Source organism: Zonotrichia albicollis, chromosome 16 (genome assembly GCF_047830755.1).
Source record: "Zonotrichia albicollis isolate bZonAlb1 chromosome 16, bZonAlb1.hap1, whole genome shotgun sequence".
Taxonomy (NCBI): domain Eukaryota; kingdom Metazoa; phylum Chordata; class Aves; order Passeriformes; family Passerellidae; genus Zonotrichia; species Zonotrichia albicollis.
This window is the reverse complement of record NC_133834.1, coordinates 7,045,846-7,070,348: the sequence shown is the minus strand read 5'-3', so window position 1 is coordinate 7,070,348 and position 24,503 is coordinate 7,045,846. Positions and strand designations below refer to the sequence as shown.

The 24,503-nt window shown below is 38.3% G+C and overlaps 1 protein-coding gene across 3 annotated transcripts in view; it reads left to right on the top strand.

The window, feature by feature from the left end:
- The window catches only part of CYTH3 (cytohesin 3), a 48,631-nt gene that overhangs the window by 20,389 nt on the left and 3,739 nt on the right, over positions 1 to 24,503 (top strand). The window contains exons 2-12 of one of the 3 annotated variants that reach the window (XM_074552634.1): positions 4,417 to 4,499; positions 5,057 to 5,121; positions 5,534 to 5,600; positions 9,641 to 9,759; positions 12,290 to 12,370; positions 14,407 to 14,519; positions 15,577 to 15,725; positions 16,494 to 16,606; positions 23,659 to 23,737; positions 23,819 to 23,890; positions 24,024 to 24,178. In XM_074552634.1, the coding sequence (XP_074408735.1) occupies positions 4,417 to 4,499; positions 5,057 to 5,121; positions 5,534 to 5,600; positions 9,641 to 9,759; positions 12,290 to 12,370; positions 14,407 to 14,519; positions 15,577 to 15,725; positions 16,494 to 16,606; positions 23,659 to 23,737; positions 23,819 to 23,890; positions 24,024 to 24,178 (1,096 nt within the window). Of the gene's footprint in view, positions 1 to 4,382; positions 4,500 to 5,056; positions 5,122 to 5,533; positions 5,601 to 9,640; positions 9,760 to 12,289; positions 12,371 to 14,406; positions 14,520 to 15,576; positions 15,726 to 16,493; positions 16,607 to 23,658; positions 23,738 to 23,818; positions 23,891 to 24,023; positions 24,183 to 24,503 lie in introns of those variants that run through there. The other 2 variants (XM_074552636.1, XM_005487352.4) reach the window with 2 other exon arrangements.

The window sequence follows — 24,503 nt, the reverse complement described above, 5'->3', positions numbered from 1 at the left end:
TAAATATCTTTACACTTGCAAGATGTTTCAACTGCAGCAAAATTAAATTCCATCTAATTGTTTTTTGCTTGGAATGCAAATATTGAAGACCTCTAATTTGGGACTGACACAGAAGAAGGAAAATGTTTATCTTTATGAAACCAAGAAGTTAGCTGAGCAATGAGAGTCAGGGTGTTGTATTGCTTTCTAAGTGGGTTACAGAATTAGTGTTTAGCCTGTGTTAGATTTGTTAGATGTTTGCTTTCTGCTGGTTGTGGATATTTTACTGTGTCCTCTCGAGTGACTGAACTCTGAAGTCGGTTGAAGGAGTTAAATGGGTTTGCTTTAGACTTTGGGTGATGACTGGCAATTAAAGGCTAGTGAGTGAATTTAAACACAGGATTTTGCTTATTGCTAGAGAGCTAGAAAAGATTTAAATTTTACTACTGAGAAGGAGGATGGTATCATGATTATGGACTTGGAAAGTACTGGGTTTCTGTTTCATATTATGGGATTTGCTCCTGGTTTTCACTACCTAATCTGTGGGAAATTTCTCTGCAAGCTGATCTGTTGCAGTTCTTTCTCAATCTCTAAAAGTTTTGAGTTGTTTGGTATTTGCTAGTTCAAAAATGCTTCATGTTGAGAGTTGTGGGATAATGCTCTTCTTTGGATATTGTACTTGGGCTGTCCATAGTGGAGAATGCTTAACCAAGTGACATCACAACTGATGCACAATAAACTGATTTCTGTGGTGAGATGCAGTTTGTTTGTTTTCCTTAGCATGGTGTAGTAAACAGAACTGTATTAAAAGTGTGTTCCATTAAGTGTTGCATTACAGATGTTCATTTAATTACATATAGTTCAGTTATAGGAATTTGAATTTTATTGGCCAAGTTGGAATATATTAAATACTTTTCTGGTTTTTTTTCTGTTGGTAGTAGGAGTAGTATTGCAACATATATGGTGTTGTGTTTTTCTTTCTGTTTGTCCAAGAATTTAATTTGTATTTTCAACAACTGTATTCCTCATGAATAAAATATCTGTAGTATATTGACTTTCTATTTAGTAGTACCTGAAGGTCTGAAGTTCTAGAAAAAGGAGATGCTCTCCCTGTAAGCTAAAAGATTTCACAGAAATGACTTACATTAGAACATTGTCTTTATTTAAAGATTAGAAGAGAGCATGAAAGAATGCTGCAGCTGTAGCTTGTTCACTGTACTGAAATGCTTTTGTTCTTTTTTAGTATTTAAATGTTCATGCTAACTCCTCCCATCCTGTCTGCTTTGTGTTTAGATTGGTGAAAGAAAAAAAAAAACCCCAGAACTGACTCAGAGAGGACAGCTAGAAAATTTGTTTTACAGAACAAATACATCATACATGCTCCCTGAGTTATTTTGTGTGGAGGATTATGTGAACACAGGGTTGAAAGAGAAGTGTTTGCTGGAGGCAGAAGGGTGGCCTTGGGAGGGGTCTTGCCAGAGCAGATAATCCCTTACCATGTACCAGCAATGTTTGCTTGGGAATGTGAAGAAATTTTAATCCACCATTGTGTTACCCTCCTATGTTAATATTTGAAAAGCCTTCATGGAAATACAGAAATCGTGTTAGCCTTTGTTTTAAGACACAGAGTTGAAACAGCAGGTACAACAGCCACGAAGTCCCGGGGCCTCCTGGAGCAGGCACCTTCCAGGCTGTAATGCCACGTGAAATCTCTTCAGAAACTTTTTCTGGGTGCATTGAGTTTCCCACTGATCCATTTTCTACAGCATAAAGAGCAGCACTGGAGGAGGGAGGCAGTGATAGAAACCAGTAGAAGGATTGTAATGAGCAAACATCTTCAGTATCACACAGAGGCCAGTTCATGTGAGTACAGGACTGTGCCCTTGGGAGGGATCCTGGTGAGTCACTCATCCCTCTGTGCTGGTGGTGTGAGGGGAAGAAAAATCCTGTCTATACCCAGAGTTGTAGAAGTTGAGCAGTACTGTAACTCCCACTCAGTTATATCCTGACTCTATTACTCTTGTCAAAAGATACTGAAATATTTTGGCTCTGATATTTAAATACCATTGTTTAAAGATGTTGCATTAATGTCTAGTTTTATATAAGTCTTCTGCAAGTGCAGAATCTTCTTTTCCAGCAGACTGCTTGTCTTGTATGTGGCAGATAAATACTTGATGTTATTCCCTAATGCAAAACGTCATCTGACTCCATTTAGCTTTTTTCCTTTCTGTCTAACAGCATCATTAATTATACTGTGAGGCTTGTCTCTACTGTGGCTGTGATCAGAGGAAAGGAAAATACAGCAGACAGTATTTGGGTGCTGTAGGAAAACACTGAGGTGTTTGATTTCTCTTTTTTTGTTGGCTGCTTGAGCACAGAAAACTGTTACAATTCATGTTGATTCCAAAAAAGCAATTTCAGTCGTTCCAGATATTCCAAACCTGTCCCAAGGAGCCGTCACTGCATGGTGGAGTGAGGGAGAGGGAACTGCAGTACCACTCACTGGTGTGTGGATTTGGGAAGGGCTCATGGTAGTGGCTAATCCAGAGGGTTTGTAACTCAGCTTGAAGAAAAAGCAACACCATCTATGAGTTCTAAATATTTATTGCTTCAAGATGATTTTCTCTTTGAGGTTTTATTAGTATTTCCAGATGCCAGTGAGGGTGACAGTTACCAAAATGTCTTGCTTCAACACACAGTTAAAAATTTAGCATCTCTTACTTGTACTGCTAGTGTAAAGCTGCAGTGTAATTCCATCTAGAATACTGCAGAAATGCTTTAAGTGATTATATATGGTTTGCCTTTTTATAATCAATATTGGGTAGCAGTATTAATTTTTTTTGTCAGTTATCTAGTTGGAATATTTGTGGTGTATTTATGTACACTGTGTACATTAATTCTCTGTGGTATAGGATCTTGTATTTATAAGGTTTGATGCAAAAAGAATCCTGCCACTGTTCACATGCAGGAGATTTTTAGGAGTGGGTGGCTTTCTGATGAGGAGAATAAGCAGGTAAACATACTGAAGTCTGGTATTTGTTCAACAGAAGACTGTCATTTCCTAAACTGAAAGTAATTTAATCATGTTTGTATCTGGAGTAGTTAAATGAAATCATTTGCCATAATTACTTCTTGTCTAACAAGGTCTGTCGCCATTTGGAGTTTGTTATGATTTGGATCCTAAAAGGAAAGGAGCTTAACCAGTGGATGTTGAAATAATCAATATATTTCATTATTAGGATTCAAACAGAAGCTCTGTTCCAAATGTGTGTTTAAAACTCTCCTCTCAAGCTGAACTTTTCTTTGTAATCCTGTTGCTACAGTCTGTTATGTGTGTATAGGACATAAAAGAGTGGCCTTGACTTTCCCAGATGAGTACATTTGTTGTGTGTTGCTCTTACAGATCTTATTAATTACTTTTGTTGGTCCATTTTTACTGAGCTGGAAGGAAAAGCTGTTCTGTAATTAAGGAGCTATTCCCAAGAAAGTGGGTAACATTAGAACTGTTATTACAGGATTGCTGCACAGGAGGTGAATATTTGTAGTTGGTGTCTGATGCTGTACAAATGAGCAGAAGTGATCTCTGTCCAAAGAAGTTTCTTGCTGGGGAACATCTGATGTTCAAGAAAAGCAGTGGTTTTATGCTGATGATTTTTGGTCTTTGCTGTTGTTGGACAGAGACACAGGGTGAGGGTAGGATGAGTGACAGACACACATTTGCACCGTCAGTAGCAGCTGATTTTTATCAGCAGGGTCATATATTTCATTTATCATGGCCAAGGAGAGACCTAAAATTGAATTAAATACTCCAGACTCACCTAAAAGATGTTATGCAAAGCCCATGTTTGTGTTAGAAAGCTGATTTTGCTGCTGTATTTTTGTCCTACTGCTGGCAGGTGTTTGGTGTTTGGGTTGTACCTCCTGCATCTCTCTCTCCACAGCAGCCAAATGAGGGGGCTCTGCTGGCATGAATTCAGCACCAGGATACGCATCTTGTACAGCATTGGCTGTTCTTTGGCTTTTTTTTCCTGGAAGATAATTAATTTACATGTAGAATTTTGCTATGTTACTTATGTAATAGAATTATATCCAGCTTGAATTTGGCAATTAAGCTGTAGAACCAAATCTTGCCACATCATATGATAACAAGATTCCTTTAATTGTCTGTTTTTCTTTTGAAAGATAGATTCTGTCCATACTCATTCATTCAATTACCTTACTTAGGATTTTTATAAAGCAGATTACAAATATATTAGATTGAGATTTCATTTATGTTGTTTATTTTGATTTATTTTGGGTTTTTTTTTCCTGAAAATGATGTAAAAGAAATGTCCTGATGTTTCACATAAACTTATTTTTCCCAATCGGTTTAATGAGTTTTATGTGTGATGATGAGGTATCAAATGCTAAAAAATTGTACATTTTGCTCCATTCCAGTGCCTGATGATCTCTCCTTGGAAGAAAGAGAAGAGCTTTTAAATATTCGTCGCAGGAAAAAAGAATTGATTGATGATATTGAGGTAATTGATTTACTGTAAAGATCCTTAGAAGACTCCTTCAGTAGATTAAGTTACAGACCTAAGCTGCAGACTTAAATATGAATTTCAGGATTTCAGGTAATGGTTTTAAAAGCATATAAAAGACTTAAACAAATACTTCTAATAGTGAGCAGGATTTATGCATCATATGTGTGCTTTAAAAAAGATTAACTTCTGAATTTATGTAATGCAATATGTACAGATGTCCACATTTTCTTTGTGTAATCAAAAACTCATTAAACAGCAGATTTGCATTCAGGATAGGAGTGAGTGGGAAATGTGGGTAAAGAAATCTTATTAATTGATAATGGCAGCTTGGTCTTGGTGCTCTGGGATAAGCACACACAGAGTGCAGGTTCATGTGTTTAAGTTATTCAGTTGTGATAAAATCTTTAAATACCTAAGGAAGCCCCAAGATTGTTCACTTCTCTTCAGGTAAATAACAAATATTAGACAATAAAACCTAATAGATAATATTATTATATAATTCAAAAGGTGTTCTAATGTAGGTTAATGTATTGTCCTTCCTTCTTTTGCAGAGATTAAAATTTGAAATTGCCGAGGTTATGACTGAAATTGATAATCTGACTAGTGTAGAAGAAAGGTAAGTAATGCCAACATGTGGACATGATTCAGTAAGACCTTGGAACAGGTCTTCCAGGAACAGCAAGTAAAAATACCTTTCCCATGCTAAACAAATGATGGATTACCTTTATTTAATCTGTTATAAAGCCTGACTTTATCCCATGCAGGTGTGTCATTTGTTTGGCTAGAGAATATGTTGGATAGAGTGTAATATTTACTGTCCTGTGGATAAGGATATGGGTCTCTGAAGCTGCAGTTGCTTAAAGGAGTTGAAAATAGTATCATAATTTTCTCCTTTATGAAAAGCGGATGTCTTAATTTTGTAGTAGAAAATACAAAGTAGCCACAAGAAATTAAAAACTCATCTAGAATCTTTTTGTAAAAGAATGACTGGTAAGTGCTTGTTGTCTCTTCATTGTCTCCATATGTAGCAAAACTACACAAAGAAATAAGCAAATAGCCATGGGAAGGAAGAAGTTCAACATGGACCCGAAGAAGGTAAAGAATTTTTTCACTTGTCAGAAATCAAGTCTCTGCTTGTAGTGTGACCTATGACAAATACTTCTATGGCCTTTTAAAGAAATATTTCTGAAAATGTAAGCTCATAGGCTTTGCTTGCATGTCGTGGAACACTCTGAGAGGGTTAAACTGGAAGCAGCCATCAGGTCAGGTGCCAGCTGTGTGCTTCTTTCACTTAAACAAACCCTTGATAGTGGAGGTTACTTATCAACAACCAAATATGCCAGGTATTGATTGACCTGGCTGCTTTGTACCTGATAGAGGTATTCTATGTTGATATGTTAAATATAATTAAATTTGTTTTTCATGTGTGGTTGTCAGTGAGGCCATACTTCTTTTCCTTTAATGCTCTCCTATTTTATCTTTCAAAATGCCTTTGCCATATTTTTTGTTTTCATGCAGACTTTTATATTTAGATATCTAAAGCCTGTTTCTGAAAAAGGCATGTGTGAACATCTGTATTTTTGTTCATACATCTGTGCATATAGATGTGGACCTATCTGACTTGTACAAGCTTAGTTACAGTTTCAAGGAGTCTGCTCTGCATGTAGCCAAGAAATAAATGCAGTTCTTTCTGGAGTGCCTCTCTGTTTCTTAAATAGTTGTTAATTTTCTGGAAAATCTGGGGACCTGCACATTCTCTTCCAGACTTCCCCTGCAATGTTTAAAAGAGCTTCTTTGACATATTTGACCTTTTGCCTTTGCTTTTCATATTTCATCTTCCTTGCTTTGTTTTATTGTCCTCTATTGTTTGTCATTGAGGTTCCATTTTGAATTTGTGAAGAGTATTCTTTAAGGTCTTCTTGGAAACTATTTAGCATTTGTTTTTCTGTGTTCTTGATGTGTTTTCTTTCCAATTGTATTGAATTCAGTTACATTTTGGTGGCTTTTCTGAAATGTTCCAAGTACAGTGTGGCTTCTGTTCTTCAGACAGTTCCAGTTTGCCAGAAATTCTCAAGTACAAGAAGCCTTTCTAAAATGCTGGCCATGTCTTTTACTTTTATTTTCCATTTTGGTGACTACTTAACTTCTGTTCTGTTGAGGGCAGAATACCCCCAAATATCCTGGTAGTTTCCTGTGGTCCTCCTGCTCTTTCAAGTCCTAGAAGTTTGTGGCAAAGTCACAGGATGATGTCAGATGCTTTCATTCCAGCATTAACTATTTTTTGTTATGGTTCTTACTGGATGAAATTATTTCTATAAATAGATGCTGTGGCCACATTGCTACTGTAACATAATTTAAATGTGGTGAACAGACTCAGAGTAGTAATTTCTCAATAATGCCTGTGCTCAGTGGTGCTGCAGTAGCTGTGTGCTCTAAAGCTGTGGTGTTGCTTGCAGCTGCTGCATTAAGTTCCTGCCAGCTGAAGTGTGTAAACATCCTTGTGGTGCTGGGAAAAGCTACCTGGGGTTCCCTGGGAAAAGGATATTTTTCATTCAGAAACAGGAGGGAAGATACTCTCTGGATTTAAGAATGCCAAAGAACTGGGGTAATAATACTTGGGTTGAACCCACCAAGTTTCTTCCTTTAAAACCTGGGAACAAAGGTCTGATATTTTCATATTAGCAGGAGCACAGTGAGGTAATTTTCTTTTATCATTTCTATTTGAAGACCTTGCACATTCATGTGTGTGTGTAGAGCAATTCTCCCTTGCCCCCTCTGAAAATAGGTGTATTTATGCACTTCCAGGATGTGTACCTGGGAGTTTGGCTTTGGTGAGCTCCTGTGGGAAGGGCTATAATGGTAAAGTTTGTAAAATACTGTGCAGAGACAAATTTGTGCTGGAAATTCACCATGCTGAAGTTGGTACTGTCTGTTTTGGGCCCAGGAAATGAATTCTCTGTGACAAAGGCAGGGTGTAAATAACTGCAAAATTTATAATTGAGTTACTGGAAAAGAGATGAAATTCAAAGCAGATTTCATTGCAGTGATGCAAAATAAAAAATAAATCCATGCAATATTTGTAGTGAATATTGAAAATGTCTGTAGCAATGAGTTTTGTGTGGGTAAGTTAAACTAGTACAGCTGTCATCTGTCTCCTGTCAGTCTACAGAAAGAAAATTTGCATCAAGACAAAAGATAGTGTAGGAGGTAGGGGTTTGCTTGGCCTATTTTGCCATTTATTCCAGACGCTGAAGTTGTTGTCCCAGACAAATTACTTTTCCTGTCTGTTTGACTTCTGGTTCTTTTAACATCTTAGGAATAATTAAAAAAAATCCAGGAAAAGAAAAATTAAATTGATTTTTTCAATATGGGAAAGTGTCTGCTTCTGTGCACAGAAATTTGTTTTCAATACTTCAAGTCCTGTCCATTATCAGTAACTTGTACAATTCCAACAAACCTATTCAGATCAGTCTGTTTATACCAAGCATGAATAATATGGTCCAGGTGTTGAACCAAGGGAATCTGCTGTTTCTGATATCAGAGGAGAGATTCTCTTTTGATTTTCAGAGATGAAAGCTTTTCGTATAACTTGGGATGGGAAAAAGCGCTATGTTTTCTAGTCAAATATTGTACAAGTAAGCTTTGAAGGGATCAGTTCTGAGGCAAGCTCAGCAATTTCTGGTTCAAGATATAATGGATGTATTCTTTGCAAAGAAATCATGTCTGTTGTGAAATGTCTTATCAAAATATTAAGTTGTCAGAATACCAGCCTGGCATCGAAATTTTTCAGATGATGATGAAATTGTTCTGAGAGAATTACATACCAGACTTTCTAAAAAAAAGCTTCAAGCTTTATAACATCACAGTTTACTTTCCCTGTTAAATTGGGTCAGAAAACTGACCTTTTTTTGTCAAGCAGGTAATAATTTCATGATTAAAAACTTGAATTAATCAAACAGAAGGATAATCATGCTTTTGACTGTTACTAGAGGGCCATCTATGCTATATTTTAAAAATGAGCTTTTTTTCAGTTGTAATGAAATAAATAATATTCCACTTGCAGAAATTGAAAAACTAGAATTCTTGAAAGTCTGAAATAGTCTAGTAGAGGATATTAGTGATAATTTATTAACCTCTTTTGTATGTATTTGGAATCCAAGGCATTAAGGCTACTTAAAGTTTCCATTTCTACTTTAACAACAGGCTGTTGTTAGGGTTGGAGGAAATCAGCAGCATCTGTGCTGGGGTCTGTGGGCTGAACAGAGGATGGTTCTCTCTGCACGAGCTGCTCAGTGTCAGATCCCTCCCATCCTTGCTATAATCTCTGTGTAACTCAGTCTCCTTTCTTTGCCACTTTCCAGAGAAGTCTCTGGGCTTCCCTGGCCTGTGCCAGTTGTAGGGCAGTAATTTATGGAGGAGTGGGAGTCCAAGTACCCTCTGAGGGACAGGGTAAGACTCTCCACCTGCCCTTGGTAGCAGCTGACTGAGCAGCCCTTTGTGAGTAGTGTAGCTCAGTCCTTTGTGAATAGCTTAGTTCCAGCACAACCAGAATTCACTGATAATCCCAATGTCAGCATCAACTCTTTTAAACCGGTTTCAGTATCTTCAGCTGTGACTTCCTGCTGCAAGTAGTGGCTTGATGTATTGGGTTGCAGTTTGTAGATTATACCAGATGCTTGATTTTGTGTCATGGTGGTAATTAAGTAGTTTCTGTGTACCTCTTCATTACATGATTTTGCAGATTACGGCTCTGCAGACATTGATGCAATGTTGGGAACAGGCCAGCTCACACATTAGCTCCAAAGAGCAATGTGCAGTCATTATTCAATTAATATTTGATCTTTCAAATCAAATATTGAAGGTTGAGGGATTCAAACTGCCACCTAGTACTTCTAGCCTTAATAATGTGTTTTCATTTTCATCTTAAAACCAGTACTAAATATTGCTCATCTAACTGAAAAACATTGTTTACCATTTTATTAAAAGAAATAAAAATCCGTAGGTAATGTAACTCTTAATGTGCTATGTGTATGTCTGTGTCAGTATATTAATACCAAATGTTGTGAGTGATATTTACTTAAATGCTTGTGGAAGAAGACATAACATCCCTTTTCCTCTGGAATTGCTCTTCCTAGGGAATCCAGTTTCTGATAGAAAATGACCTCCTGCACAACACTGCAGAAGACATTGCACAGTTCCTTTATAAAGGAGAAGGATTAAATAAAACGGTAATTGGAGATTACCTCGGTGAAAGGTATAGTAAAAATATATTGGAACTTCGCTCTTGAGCTTATGAAGCACTTCCACAGGTTTTGGGTAGTTTCTCTTCACAGGCTGCAGGAGAGAGCTGCTCAGGTTCTCTGAGATCCATAAAAGCTACAGTGGGGATGTAAACCTGCTGCAGTATTGTTTTAGATTGCTATTTCTAAATTGGGTACATCATGCAATGATATTTAATTAACTATAATTTAGTATTTTGAGTAAACAAAAACATTTGTCTGTAGTGCAGAATTCTATACCATGAGCTTTTGGAATGTCTGAGAGTTGTGTTGCAACACTCCTGGTGACTCTTAGTACTGTGTCCAGAGGAGGAGTGATTTACAGTCAGTAATAATAGGACTGTAAAGAAATTACTTATTCAAACAGGTATTTCCTGGGACAGTAGCTCCAGCAGGTTTTGGTGTTGTCATTTCCCTGCACACACACGTCCCATTGCTCAGCAGGTGTCTCCAAGGGCAGCTGCACCCTGTCCTTATCAGCCCTGCTACAATCAACATGCAGCGTGAATATTTATGCACACAGTTGCAAAACCCAGTCAGAATGCAAATGCCTTCCATTGCTGTGCAACCCAGGAATTGATTTGAAAAGGCAGCTGAGGGAGGCAGGAGTGCAGAGGGTTGGAGTGTGTGCATGGACGGGCTGGCACACGGTCAGTGCCACCTCAGAGGTGACTCCTTTGGGATGTGCTCCTGTGCTGCTGCCCTGTGCAGCTCCCTTCTGAGACACTGCTCAGGCTGGTTCCAGCAGCAGCTGCGTGGTTTCTGCTCAGCAGTTTCCTCTTGGCTTTCATAGGTTCAGTCAAAGTTTTTACTGTAATATGAGCTTTTTGAAAATAGATCTTTGTTATGAAATCTCTATGCAGAATATGTAGACGTGTCAACAGTTTTTATACAACAGAATTATCTCTGAGGAGATTCTCTCCTGCTTTGCCATCCCCTCTCAGGGGCCCATCATAAATTACTTCTCGCTAAATATAGCCGAGGACAAGACCAGGTTAGTCAACAGACTGAAATATTTATATAACATTCTGCCATAAAGAGATAGAATCTATATTACTGACTTTTATAGTCTTAAAGCACTCAGCAAGCTGAAAAAATGAATGGTGTAATGGAATAAGGTAACACTTAAAAATATAGCAAAAATTATAATAAATAAGGGATGAATTGCATCCTAAAAAAAGACTTATGGTTTCTTTCTGTGTGGGTAAATCTTCACTTCTTTTTTAAAGTGGCTTCCTGGAGCACTTTATTATTTGTCTTGTGTCTTTGGAGGTGTATCCAGCACAACTGCTGCATGCCTATAAACAAAATAAATAATTTGCTTTAAGTAAAAACAAACCCCTCTGGAGTGCTCTCTTTTATTACACTCTCATGCCACGTCTTTGAAAAGCAGGTACCCAGTTGAATTGTGCATTGCTAAATTTGATGAGAATTGCTTGGATTTGCTGAGAGAACTGGTGTGTTTTTCTGTAAATGTAGGAACATGCCAATGAATGAACAGTTGGTTTTAGGGTGTTTACTCCTGAGGTGCAGGTCAGTCTGACTGTGCAGTTAGTCAGCAGGGCAGCAGCTCATTCCTGGTGGGTGCACACCTTTCTGTTTTCGGGTGAGGCTGATACACAGCATTCTGTCTTGGTGAGGTATGTAAAGCACACCCTGAGGATTGTAAACCTTTATTCTTCTGGCACAGGAACTCACTGATGGTGTCGGCCAAGCTCTGTCCTTCCACATAGTTTTATGTTCATGACATCTTTAAATGTTAGTTTTGAATTTAAACCCCCTTGTACCAAACAAAGCATAATGATTTGCATACCACTGTAAGAGATAGTGAGAGGAAGCCCTTTCAGAACCTCTTCTGATTTTAGTTAACTTTGTTCTACCAGTTCTTGGGAATGGAGTAAGAGTATAGTACATACTAAGCAGCTCTTTTCAAAAGCTGTTCTTTTTCTTGGATGCAATCAATAGAAGCATTTTTGTTTCTTATCTTTGTATATAAATTAAGATACTGCTTCAATATTTTCTGTTCTTAGAGTGGAAAAAAGATAGTTTGTTTGTTAATTGTATGTTGTATGGCTAGAGAAATTAGTCTTACATTAACCATTGTTTTAAGAATTCATGACAATTTCTGCAAAAGGCTTTTTACTGATTGAATTTCTCAGGTATCCTCCTATGTCAAGGAGATAGAGTAATAAAAAATGTGAAGTTCAGTACAGTAATAATAAATTTGAAGCAAAGAAGGCAAGGCTATTTTTAGGTCATTTAAATAAGCAGTTCTAAAATAAGTTCAAATGTTCTGGCTTTTGCTAACCTACCAGCAAAAACGGGCAAAGTACTAGTGTTAAACATGAAAATACCTTTCAAATAAATGTGTAGATTATTTCTGATGGCTTTATTTGATCAGTGTGAGTGTTTATTTCCTTATTTGTTTTCAGAAGCAAATCGAGATAACTAACAAGTCTTTAAAGGTCAGAATTGTAATTGTCTGTTTCTATTTTCCTTTCACAGAGATGAATTTAATATTAAAGTTCTTCAGGCTTTTGTTGAACTCCATGAGTTCGCTGATCTCAATCTTGTACAAGCCTTAAGGTGAGTAAATTCTTTCTGTTTTTTGACTTGAGCTTCCTCTATCAAATTGCATGTTTATATGAGTCACTGTGTTGATTTATCTATCAGCAAGCTGCTCTACAGCTCAGCACAACTGTACAAATTACTGTGCAAGTGAGCAGAGACAGCTCTGTTTAACCCTTCTGACTGCTTGTGTGTGTGCTGCCCTTGAGGGTGAAAACTCCTGGTTATTTCAGGTTATTTTCAAATACAAACTGAAACAGCTGTTAATCCTCCGTGTGCCTGCCCATATGTGGACATTTGAAGACCTGTTTTATATCTTAGCACAGAAATAGGTTAAAAAAGAAATAAACTCTTTACTTAAGTAATTTTCTTCCTAATTTTACTCCACCTCAACTTGTCCTTCTGGGCAGGGAGGAGGAGAAATCCACTGATCCATGCTCTCACTGATCATGTTCAATCACAGAGAGGTAAACTTTGAAACAAATGATTTCCTTCTGCTTGCCTCAGTTTCCCACTTGTCATGTGAAAGAGAGTGTGATATCTTAGTTTGTTTTCTTCCCTTGCTACATGAACAATTCCCTTGATTTATCTGGGATGCTTGCATACAGTGACCTTGTGAGATCTCTTCTCATCTTGGTGAAAATCTGTAACAGATTGATCAAATTAGGTTGACTTAGACAGCTCTGCCTGGTTTTTTGCCCCAAGTGACTCCCTCCTGACACCAGATAAATGGAAATGTCCGTGTGATCTTTGTTTCTGGTGCAGTGCCTTGTGATGTGGAGTCAGAACAGCTTTGCTATGGTTGAGTGATGTGGTGATGATAACTTGAGCTGCCTGAGGCTTGGGCCAAAGAAGCTTTTCTGTGGCTGCTGAAGCTTGTCTGGGAAGCTTCGTATTCCTGTCTCTTTTTACCCAGTTTGATGTTAGGTTTGACTTTATTCTTCCTTAGCAGCTGCTCCTATTAAATGTTTGTATTTTGGTAGCTTACAAAATTGGTGATCTGGGTTGGAACCTTGCACGAGGTGAGTAAAAGACAGTACATAGAGCTGACAAGCTAAAGATGGCCTGTGACACTTGAACATAATGTCCTAAAATGAAAACCAATGAAGACAGGAATAAATGGTTGTTATATTAGCATCCAAAGTACAGGGAGTAATGAGAACTTGTTTTGCATGGCAGAGCATGTAACTTTGCTGGTTTAGATCCTGGTTTAATTCCGATAAATCTTTTGCTTAGAGATAAAAGAATAAATGATGAAATTCATTGGAACATTTTAGTGCCACAGTGTGCCAAAATAAATTTGTGAAGACTTCTGTCCTGTATGCATTCCAGTGTACCTCTATGTAGAAATAATAAGTTACAAAAGTAAACTCTGTATTTCAGTTTATGCTGCTAAGCAGCAGCAAGATCTGCTGCATACATTCCAGAATTACTGAAATGATGACACAAGTTGTTCTTTTTAAGGCCTAGGTCTGATTCTTTAGGGTGAGCTTACAGTAGACAGGCAGCACCTCTCTAAGCAGTGGGGTTTTCTTCTTGTTGTTACTATTTTTAGAAGGTTTTGTATGAATTTAAGTAAATATGTTAAGTCTTTCTGTATTCCTTGTTTCTCTCTCCTTACACCAGAAATATTTTGTACGATGTGTCTTTTTACATTGTGAATAAAGTCTAGCTGACTGTTCATTGCTTTTTGTAGCTGGGAAACCCAGGGAGGATTGAACTCATTTTTTCCCCCCATAGCATTCTCATGGCAAAAATGGGATGCATACAGAAAATTGTTTACTAGTCTGGAAAAAAGAGAGAGCCTCAGAATATGAACTGCCATATTATCTTGCCTGATAGCATGCAGTGTTGCTGGCTGAGTTACTGGGCTAGCCATCTGTGCATGTTGCTTTATAATAGCTCCTGACTTGTGTGTTGAGAGATTGAGAACATATTTCTAGGACATTCTATATAGACAATGCTGATTTTTTTTTTTTCTTTTTCCGTTTGTTTCGGATTATTTGTAATAAAAATACTGGAATGAGTCTAATAACTATTCTTCCCTTTTTTAGGCAGTTTCTGTGGAGCTTCAGACTCCCAGGAGAGGCTCAAAAAATTGACCGTATGATGGAAGCTTTTGCTTCACGCTATTGCCTTTGTAACCCCGGAGTCTTCCAGTCTACAGGTCAGTCACAGGAAACCACAGGGGTTCCTAAGTACTTGTGTGATCCAAATATAATTTTTATTTATATATATTTGTGTTTGTTCTTCTGCATCTGATGCAAAGATGGAGGTTAGGGATAAAATAATGTGTGAAATGAGAAATACCTGAGAAATGAGAAAATGTGACTGACTAATCCAGGAGGTGCAAGCCTATGGTCAGAATGCATTTTTATTTATAAAACATCACAGAACTGCACAGAATGCTCTGGCATTGCTGTTCTGTTTGGCTCTATACACAAATAGATTGCTCTTGATCACTTAATTTAAGGAACAGATAGGATGGGAAAAGGTTGGTGTAAAGCAGGTCTGTAACAGCTAGAGAGGAAAATAGCTACTGATAACAAACTGCTGAAGATGCAGGCACATTTTCCCTCTCTGTAGCAGGTTTTCATCCTGCTTTTTCTTACACAGAATCTTGTACTTGAATTCTGGGAGAATTTACTGTAATCATAACCATGTCAAGAGGCATGATAAGATTTCCTTTGTCATCTTCTGATATTATCCAGTAGTGCTAGCTACCTCCTGTATGCCAGGGAAGTGAATAAATGTCATTTTCAGTCTTGTTAAATGCAGTCAGAATATTACTTTGTAGAGACCATTCTTTCTCTTTGGAGAGAGCTTTGGAAGTACTTTGAGTAGGAGGAGGCTGATGGACCAGGTTTATTATAGCATCCACCACTATGATTTAGGCAAAATCTGTGCAGAGAACATTTTTCCCAACACTTAAGCATTTCAAGTGAAATGTTAATTTAAGGTGATAGCAATAAGCATAAGAGTTTAATTTTTTTTGGATTCCCATACAGTTTTTCTTATACTTGTTTTTTTTATTTGAATTGTAACATTTTTTTTCTTCTTGGGCTTACTTCAACAGCTTAAGGATTTTATACTTTTATGTACAATGTTCAGGATTTTTTGACTGTTTCTTCTCCTTTATCAGTCAGGATGAGCTGTACACTAATTTTACAGGTTTGCACACACAACACATGGGAAGATAAACCCTTTTTCAAATCTGATTTCAGATACATGTTATGTGCTTTCATTTGCCATCATTATGTTGAACACCAGCCTGCACAACCACAACGTGCGAGATAAACCCACAGTGGAGAGGTTTATCTCCATGAATCGTGGAATTAATGAAGGTGGAGACCTTCCAGAGGAATTGCTGAGGGTAAGTTGGGCTGGCCAGGACAAAGCCTGGCTTTGTGTTTTTAATAGCAGACTTAAAAGTGTGCACAACAGTTCTCAGGCAGATTTGTCAAGGGAGGGCAAAAGAACATTTTCTGGCATGTGTAACCATTTGAGTAGCTGAAAGAAGCATTTTTTGTTATTCACAGCTACTTTGAGCTAGTTCTGCCTATATCCAACCTTTTGTTGAGAACAGGCTGTTTCAGAGAAAACGCTCTGTGTATCTCTCTGTAGTTTGCTTATGGCAAAATTCTTGTGGAATTGGCTGCTGATGAAAAAGTAGCATTTCTATCAGAAAAAATCATAAAAATTATTTTTTCTTTATTGCCTCTCATTTTCCCCTCATTTTATGAAGCTCCCTCCTTGAGAAATCAGTAAAAATAACTGCTGTAAGACAGTGTTACGGGCTACACCATTTTATGAAAACCCAGATTCATTTGCCAAAACTTGTACTAAATGAAGCTGATGTTGAAACCTTCAAAATGCTAAATGCTGAAGTTAAAATAAAAATGTTATTGCTAGGAGTGCTTAAGAAATTTGTACTGAAGAGAGACTTGTGTACACATGAAGTAGTTTAAAATCAAACTTGATCAAAGTAGTAAACAAAGACAGACGGGGGTGGTCCAGAATTTTATGGACAATATTTCCTGTGTGTTTTATACTAATAGTCTGAGAAGCAGTAAGATATCCTGGTTGCATTTTCTGTTAAAACATTTATTAATGAGGTCTTTTTCCTCTTTTATTTTTCTAGAATTTATATGAAAGTATTAAGAATGAGCCATTTAAAATTCCAGAGGATGATGGAAATGATCTAACGCATACATTTTTTAATCCAGATAGAGAAGGTTGGCTGCTGAAATTAGGTTAGTCACAAGGGCAGTTCTGCTGCTGTGTGTTTGTTCATTGTTAGCATGTTTGCTGCTCTGTGTCTTCCTGCTTTCTTGTGAAGGTAACAGGTTTCACTTTGTATTTAAAAATGTATGAACCAAAATAAGTAGCTCCTTTACATCTGAAGGCTGTTGCTTCTTATTTTGCATACCCAAATTAGCAATCAGGTTCAAACTTCGGAGTTTTATTTCTGAGATCTGAGAAATAAAAACTCGTGGACAAAAAGGAAACACCACATGGTATTTACCACATGCTGTGACTGATAAATAACAACTGAGTCTCCATAAGGTCATTTCAGAAAACTGTGTGTGATGTTTCAACACAGTTTTCTGTGTACAAAAAAAGGATTTCTCTTCAAATAGTTATTTTTGTATGTCTTTATTTTTCCATATTATTTGTGAGTTTCTCTTGGTTTGGTTTTGGCTATGATTTTTTAATGAGTGGTTTAAATGTGCCTTCTTGTTTTCCTTATGGCCTATGACCTATCACCTTTCTGTTCTGTGACTGGCTGTCTCTGCTTATTCTGCATTAGGAGGTACGTATCTGATTGCTTTCCAGTCCCCTCTTCTTCAGTTGCTCATTCTTTTATTTTCTTCCTCCTTCCTCCTGGATTTTTCTTTTGTTCTTTTCTTTTTTTTAATCAGATTCGTTGTAGCATTTTGCTTTTTCACTCAGTGTCACTAACAGTGTCATCAGTGGTGCTCTGAGGGACTGGCATGTCAGTGTCTGACTCACATGCAGGTGTGTTCTGCAAAAGAAGAAAGCATTTACATGCAAAGCAGAAAAATAAGGATGACTTCAGCACACTTTTATCATTCATGGAAGATCATAACAAGGAAAGAATAATCTCTGCTGAGAGTAAACAACATGTCTTACTCTGTCATGAAGTTTCAGAGTGTTTTTGTTACTTGTTAATCAATGATAATAGGTTATTGAAAGATTGATTATATTTGAACTACATATTTATAAAAGCTGTTCTTTTTCCTGCTTGTTTTCCTTTTAAAATATTTAGCTTGTTTATACATTTAGCTTATTTAACTGAGTCTTAAATGAGCTTCAGATTTAGGGTTGCAGAAACCTCAGGTAGTTCTGTCTCCTGGCACTGTAAGATGCCTTTGTTTTTACAGACTTGTAAAGTTGATGGGATTCACTTTTTAGCTTGGCCTTAGGGATTTTTTTCCCTATATAAAAGAGACTGACACTTTGTTTTAGGAGTTGTTTTCAAGACAATAAATTTTTTAAATTTAAACACCAGCACACGCTTGCCTGGAGACAGCTGTTGGCCACTTTAATGTGTTGAAGTGGAAGGAACTTTGCACTTGGGAAATGGTGACTGAAGTGTGGAAATGGATGTGTGCTGGGGTGCACACGGGGAGCATGGTGGAGGTAGAGCCTGGATAGAGCCATAGGCCACAGTGCTGATTGCACCTGGAACCTGGTGGTCATGCTTGTGCTGGAAGGAAATGGATGTGAAAAGGAAGCATTTGGAATTCATTCACATGTTCCCAGTGTTGAATTCTGACCTCTGTGCTACAGATGCTGTGGAGCTCCTTTTCTGACTACAAAGAGGCAAATGGTTGCTTTTTGACCTGTATTGGCTCAGCTAGCACAATGTCAAACATGACCTTGCAGCTTTTCTCTATTTAGTAGCATGAGATGATGGTTAACAGAAAAGCCTTTCAAGCTGCTGTAGGTGGAATGTGCTGTTGGAGAGGAGGTCGAGTGTAAGGCCAGGCTGTGCCTGTTGCTGTTGCCAGTGCTCCCTCATGAACTTACACATAATGGGAGTGCAGGCAAGTGTGAGTGTGTGTAGAGGAGTGACAACATCCTCTGTGGAAGAAACTGCCCATAAAAGAGATCTAATAAAAAATAGAGGAACAAAGAAATTGAGGAAGTGATGACTGAAAGTAAGTGAGAGCTGCCAGGAACTTCTGCGCAGTCTGTCTGTGGTGCAAAGTCAATAAACCACAGGTCAGGACTGAAAACGCTGTCTGAGTGTGCAGTGTGTAGGATGCAGATGAGGCACAGTGCACAGAAAGCCCAGTAGTAAAAGGGTGTGTGAAGCAGAAGGGTGTTACACGTAACACTCCCACGGTATGAGGGTTATTTGAATAAAGAAATGAAACGTGTCCAGAAGCCTCCGGTGAATCAGCCTGGGAATGCCTGGAGCTGCCTTCTGTGAAAGACTGCATTTTTTCCACAGACACAGACTGGTACAGACTAATACACCGCTAGTTTAGATGCAATGACCAGAAATAAACCTGACAGTCTTTTTTTCTTAATTTTTTCCCTTTTATTTCTTTCCTCTCCTTCAAGTTTCCTATTTGCTAGGAGTCTAAAACTGTATGTTGAGAGTGCTGTCTCAGTCCACATCATTTGCATTTTTACAGTCGTATCTCTTGAGAAGCACTTCTTGTGAAATGGGTGTGGTTGGTTTCCTTCAGTTCTAGAAGCTTCTGATACTAAAAACTTGTGTGTTGTTGAAATGCTAAGGAGACAAACTCCTGTATGAGGGTTTAAGTGCTCAGTTGTGATAAAATATAGAAGATGAAATAGAAAGTTTTTATATAAAACTATAAACATGACTAAGACTACTTGCAGACTCTGAGTATATCAAGACAGTATTTTGTATCTGGTGTTTCTCATAGTCAGCTCTTCCCAATTATGTAGTTGTGCCTCTTTTTTTAGTATTCCATCCCTTGCTGTATTGATTTTTCTCTGGGCAGAAGATAGATATTGTGAAACTTTAACAGATTGTAAAATTAATCTGTCCAAGAGACACTAATCTGGGTTTTAGAAGGCTGGGAGGGTACAGAAGGCTTTTGGAGAGTTTGCTGCTCTGAATTGTTCAGAGGTGACTGCGTTAAGTCCGAGTGCCAAACCTGGAAGCCAGACAGCAATTCTGGTTTTATCTATCTAGACTTAGCCAGTGCCTTTAAATAGACATCTTTATCTTGGTAGGCCTAAATTATCATTCAGTTCTGCATCGTTTGAAGCATGGTGTAATGAAAATGAATGCAGCAAGTTAAAAACTGAAAGCTGCTGAGTGCTAGTGAGTCCTCCTTGGAGCAGCTTGACACACTGTGAGCCTTCAGACTTTTCTACATAATGATGTAGATAACATGAAATTTTCTACCATCCGCTCTAAAGCATTTTGAAATTGTTGCCTATGCTCTCTTTGCTAATGCCCAAGTTAGAACTGTTGTGCCAGGAAGGTGTTTCCTTACCTTAAACAGCTTCTCTTGGCCAATTGCTTGATTTGTGTAATATTTTCTTCTAGTTAGAGGGAAACTTTGACATTATTCTCCCAAACTGGAGAGGAAATGATTTCAGCCAGACACATGAGTGTGTTAATTTTTTCTGCCAGTCAGGCGGTTCCGGAGTGCTTGGAGAGGGTCCAGGAGCTTCACATCCGGGCCTGTCCCGCCAGCGGTGCTTGTTCCAGCACATCTGGCCTTGGGAGGATGTTGTTCCTCCTCCCTGATGTGGCTGGGAGAGCAGGGCTGTTCATCAGGGGCCTTCCTGAACCTGCCTGCCCCTTGTGGGGACTGAGGCTCTTCCAGGGTCAGCAATCACTGCTGTGCTCAAGGGAAAATGCTTCTTAAAAGAAAGCCAAGCTTTGATCCAACCAACCGTGTGGTTGCTGAGTCTGTTCTGTCTGGTGCTATCTAAATGAACTCAGGAGAAAAAAAAAAACAAAACATTTTTGGTGTGTGCATCTCTCAGCTCTAAAGCTTTTAATATAAATGACCTGAAGATTTGAGTAGAACTTTGTAACTTCCTATACCTTGCTGCCTTTAGCCTTAAGGCCTTTTTTACTTTGGAGATTAATGTTTCGTTAAGTCCTTGCCAGTTATTTTTCCCTTTATTATAGATGATTTATTTTGCCTTGTTGCCTAGTTTGTTCTTTGCCCAGAGTTTTAAAAAAAAAATCCTCTGTTGAGTTACAAAGGTGAAGAGGATTTCTGTTCCTGTTTCTGTACATTTTCCCTTGTAGCCTTTTCTTGTAGTTTACTTACATTTCCACCTACTGTGGAATATACTTTGCTTCTATATTTCATTATTTGAGATGTCTGTGCATTTTTGTAATCAGCATGATCTTTCAGAAGTATGTCACTTATTCTCCATTTCTGAAATGTTTATGGATTCATACTCTGGTTTTCTTGATCCTCTTCTGCTAACTTAATTCCTTCCAGTCTTAACCTTTAAAAGGCTGGGAGCTGGAATAACAGATGAAGTATGGCACTAAACCCTCTGTTGTTGCTTTGTGAGCCTACAGCAATCTCAGCCAAGGACAAGAATGTTTTGTTATCACGTGTTTTTACCTATTAATCTCATGTGCAGTTTAGAGGCCACAGTGCCTTATCAGCCACCTGCTTGAGCTGCAGCCCATTGTAAAGGCATATTAAACACATGTGATGTGGTGACCCCTGCAAAATTTGATTAGTACAGATTAGATTTTGAGCTTTATTAGAGTTTCTGTGCTGTTGACAGCTGAAACTCAGTAATGGGATGACAGAGACTTACATGTGAGAGTAGTTCCTTATCCCACCAAAAAATCCTGCCTAACTGCTTTCTTTTTTTTCTTTTTAACTTTTTTTTTTTTTCTCTTTGGAAGAGTAACTGATAGCTTGGAGCAGGGACTAAAGGTCTATTTCTATGACTCCCATGAGTGCTGTAACCCAGTGAGCTACTGGCTGTTTTAGGAGAAGGGAGCAGTAAGAGGGATGTTGATGGAAATACATAATCATCTTTGAGGTTTCCCTGGAACTGGGCGATGTTTCATGACAAAAACTTCCTCAAAACTGCAGCATGATTACAGAAGGTTTCAGGTTTGAGAAGTCTGGCTTTTCCAGAGAGAGTGGATGTTGTCAGGAAAACACTGAGCAAACTCAACTGCTGTTTACTGCTTGGCAATTCATATTGTTCTGGGAGTGTGTGTTTTAGGTCTGTTGTTTCTTTCTTAAATTATAAACAGGTCTTCTTTTAAATATATGGTTATTACTGATTTTTTTATTGTGTTTTGACTTCATATCACAGTTAATGAGAAATGCCTTTGTTCACTTCAGTCTGCTCTGTGCTAGTAACCTCTTTCCCTGTCGGATTCATTCTCTCTCCTCCTGAATTATTTTCCTGCTAGCACTGGGCAAGCCATGACCTCTGATAGCTGATATTACCTGTTAGCCTGAAAAAACAGGGTGTTTTAGGGTCATAAAAACGTTAAGTGATGTTAATCTGCTAATCTTGGAGAGCAGAAGGTGACTGGGAGCGCTGGCAGGGCTGCTGGGCTGTGCTGTGTGCGAGCGAGTCACGTTGGGAGCTGCAGGGAGTGCCCTGCTCCCCGTGATTCCATTGGGCTGCAGTTCATCAAACCAGCCCCAAACGCTTCCTGATACCTGAGCCAGCTCTCGGGCAAGGTGCTGGGGATTTTTCTGGTGACTCACGTGCCAGTTTGAACATCTCTGCAGTGTTTGTTTAAGGATCTGTCACGGTGGTTGTACTAAAATTCAATTCTTCCCTCACTGTCTCCAGTTCACTCAACCATTCATTGTGTCACGGCTTCTGCATCTTGCACTTTTTTGCCTTCACTTATTTCACCACACCTGCTTGCAGATTAAATTTTTCTTAAGATATGAGTGCATCTGGTGGAAACATCAAGTTGAGTACACTTAATGTTGCAGTGTGTTATTTTAGCACTGGGTTATTGTGGAAGTTGTGAAAAGCAGCAAAAGGAAGGTACAACATGCAACACACTTGGTCTGCAGTGCAAATGTGCAGTGGATTGGTATCAAGAAAAGTCGTGATATCCCTAGAATTGTTCTTTAATTTGAGTTGGATTTCTATATTAAACAAAAACCCAGCTATCTTAAGCACAACAAAATGATAAAAAATATGCTTATATCCTAAATTTGATTATATGACTTGGATTAAACTGGGTATCTTGTGTGTATTGATGGTGCTCTTTTAGGCACAGGTGTTCAGTAGCAAGATCAACTTTTTTGAAATGTTGGCTTAATGAAATTAAATCACTGGTGAATGGATAATGCACAGGTGGTGACATAATCCTGAAGTCACATAACTATGGTGGATCTAAACCTTTAATAACATATGCATGCTCAATCTACAATTGTCTTTCTTGGAAGTGAATTTTAAAACAATGTAATGTGGGAAGCCAAGTGTGTTCTGAAGCAGCCATTGGCAGAAACACAACTGAGAGGGCCAGGACAATGCTGTTGTTTCTAAAAAGAAACTGTTCCCTGCAGGGTGGCATTAGCAGGTGTAAGGAAGAGGAACTCTGTGGTTGCTGTTGTCTAAACTGTTAATGAAGGGAAAATTGGCATTTTTGGAGCAGTAGCTATTTCTTCTGTCACGTGTACTCAATGATATATTAACCCATGAAAAGAAAATGTTTTTAAAATACTGAAAGATACCATATTAGTAAATATGGTATATTTTGGCATAGGATTTGCTTCTCATCACATTTGTTCTGTTAATGTTTCTGAGCACCTTACACACTTGATATTAAATCTGAAGTAGAGACAGGTTCTTAACCACATCTTTGCTGATGAGTGGAGTGACAGGAAGGTGATAAAAAGCCCTGTAATTCTATTGATGGGACCCTTTCCTTGCCCAGGACAAGCTGTTGGGGTTTCTCCTGTTGCAGGGGTGCAGTTGCTGGTTCTGCAGCCCAGGCTGGCCTCACTCACCCCCAGCAGCAAGGGCAGGGTCCTGCCCTGTGCAGAGCTGGAGTTTTTGGTGCAGTGAGCACATGTGAGGGCCTGGACAGAGGGAGCAGCTCTGGCCACTCACTGCTGCCCATGGCTCTCGTGGCTGATGGCACCTCCATAGTTGGTGCTGCCTCAGGACAAGTTGCAGTAACTTCCTTTAACTTCACTCATCTGTGCCTGATCCATGTACCATTAAGCAATTAAACCATACTTTGAAAAATAAGAACTTAATTATTTCCTTGCCCGTTGTGGAAGCCCTGACAGCAGCACATGTTTAATTCTGGAATCCCTTTTGTTTGTAGGGGGAAGAGTAAAAACATGGAAACGGAGATGGTTTATTCTGACTGATAATTGCCTGTATTACTTTGAATACACAACAGTGAGTATATATCATGGTGAATTTTCTTTATAATCAAGATTTATGAGTAGTTAACAATGTGATATTTTCCTGATTTTTTAGGACAAAGAACCTAGAGGAATTATTCCATTAGAAAATCTTAGCATAAGAGAAGTGGAAGACCCTAGAAAACCAGTAAGACAGTTTCAAATTTATTTTTTAAATGAAGATGAGTAAACCATATGGAACTTAATTGTACCGTTAAATGAATTTATTTGTCAGTTTTGTTTTGTTCTTTTGAATTTGTTACTTCATTTCTGCCCTCCAGAACTGCTTTGAGCTCTACAACCCCAGTCACAAAGGTCAGGTAATCAAAGCGTGCAAAACCGAAGCTGACGGCAGAGTGGTGGAGGGCAACCACGTCGTGTACAGAATATCTGCTCCCACCCCAGAGGAGAAGGAGGAGTGGATTAAATCTATCAAGTGAGTTTGAAGTCTGAAATGTCTTTCAGAAATGAAGTGTAAGCTCTTTTCAGAGCGTGATACGAAGAGAATGTGTTGTAACTTGTTGGAAGAACTGTGATGTGGCAATGTCCTCGAGGACTAACACTGAGCTCTCTGGGGCTGGTGGATCAAGATTCAAATCTGTTACTGTGTGGTCCTAAGGAAATACTGCTGCTAACTCAGATGAGGAGAATATGGATTTGTTGTTCTATGCAAATGTAAAATCTTGTGTGAATTGTCTTTAAACCTAATTCTATTGGATTCTGACTTCACCCAGTAATTAACTTTAGTGACATGTATCTTA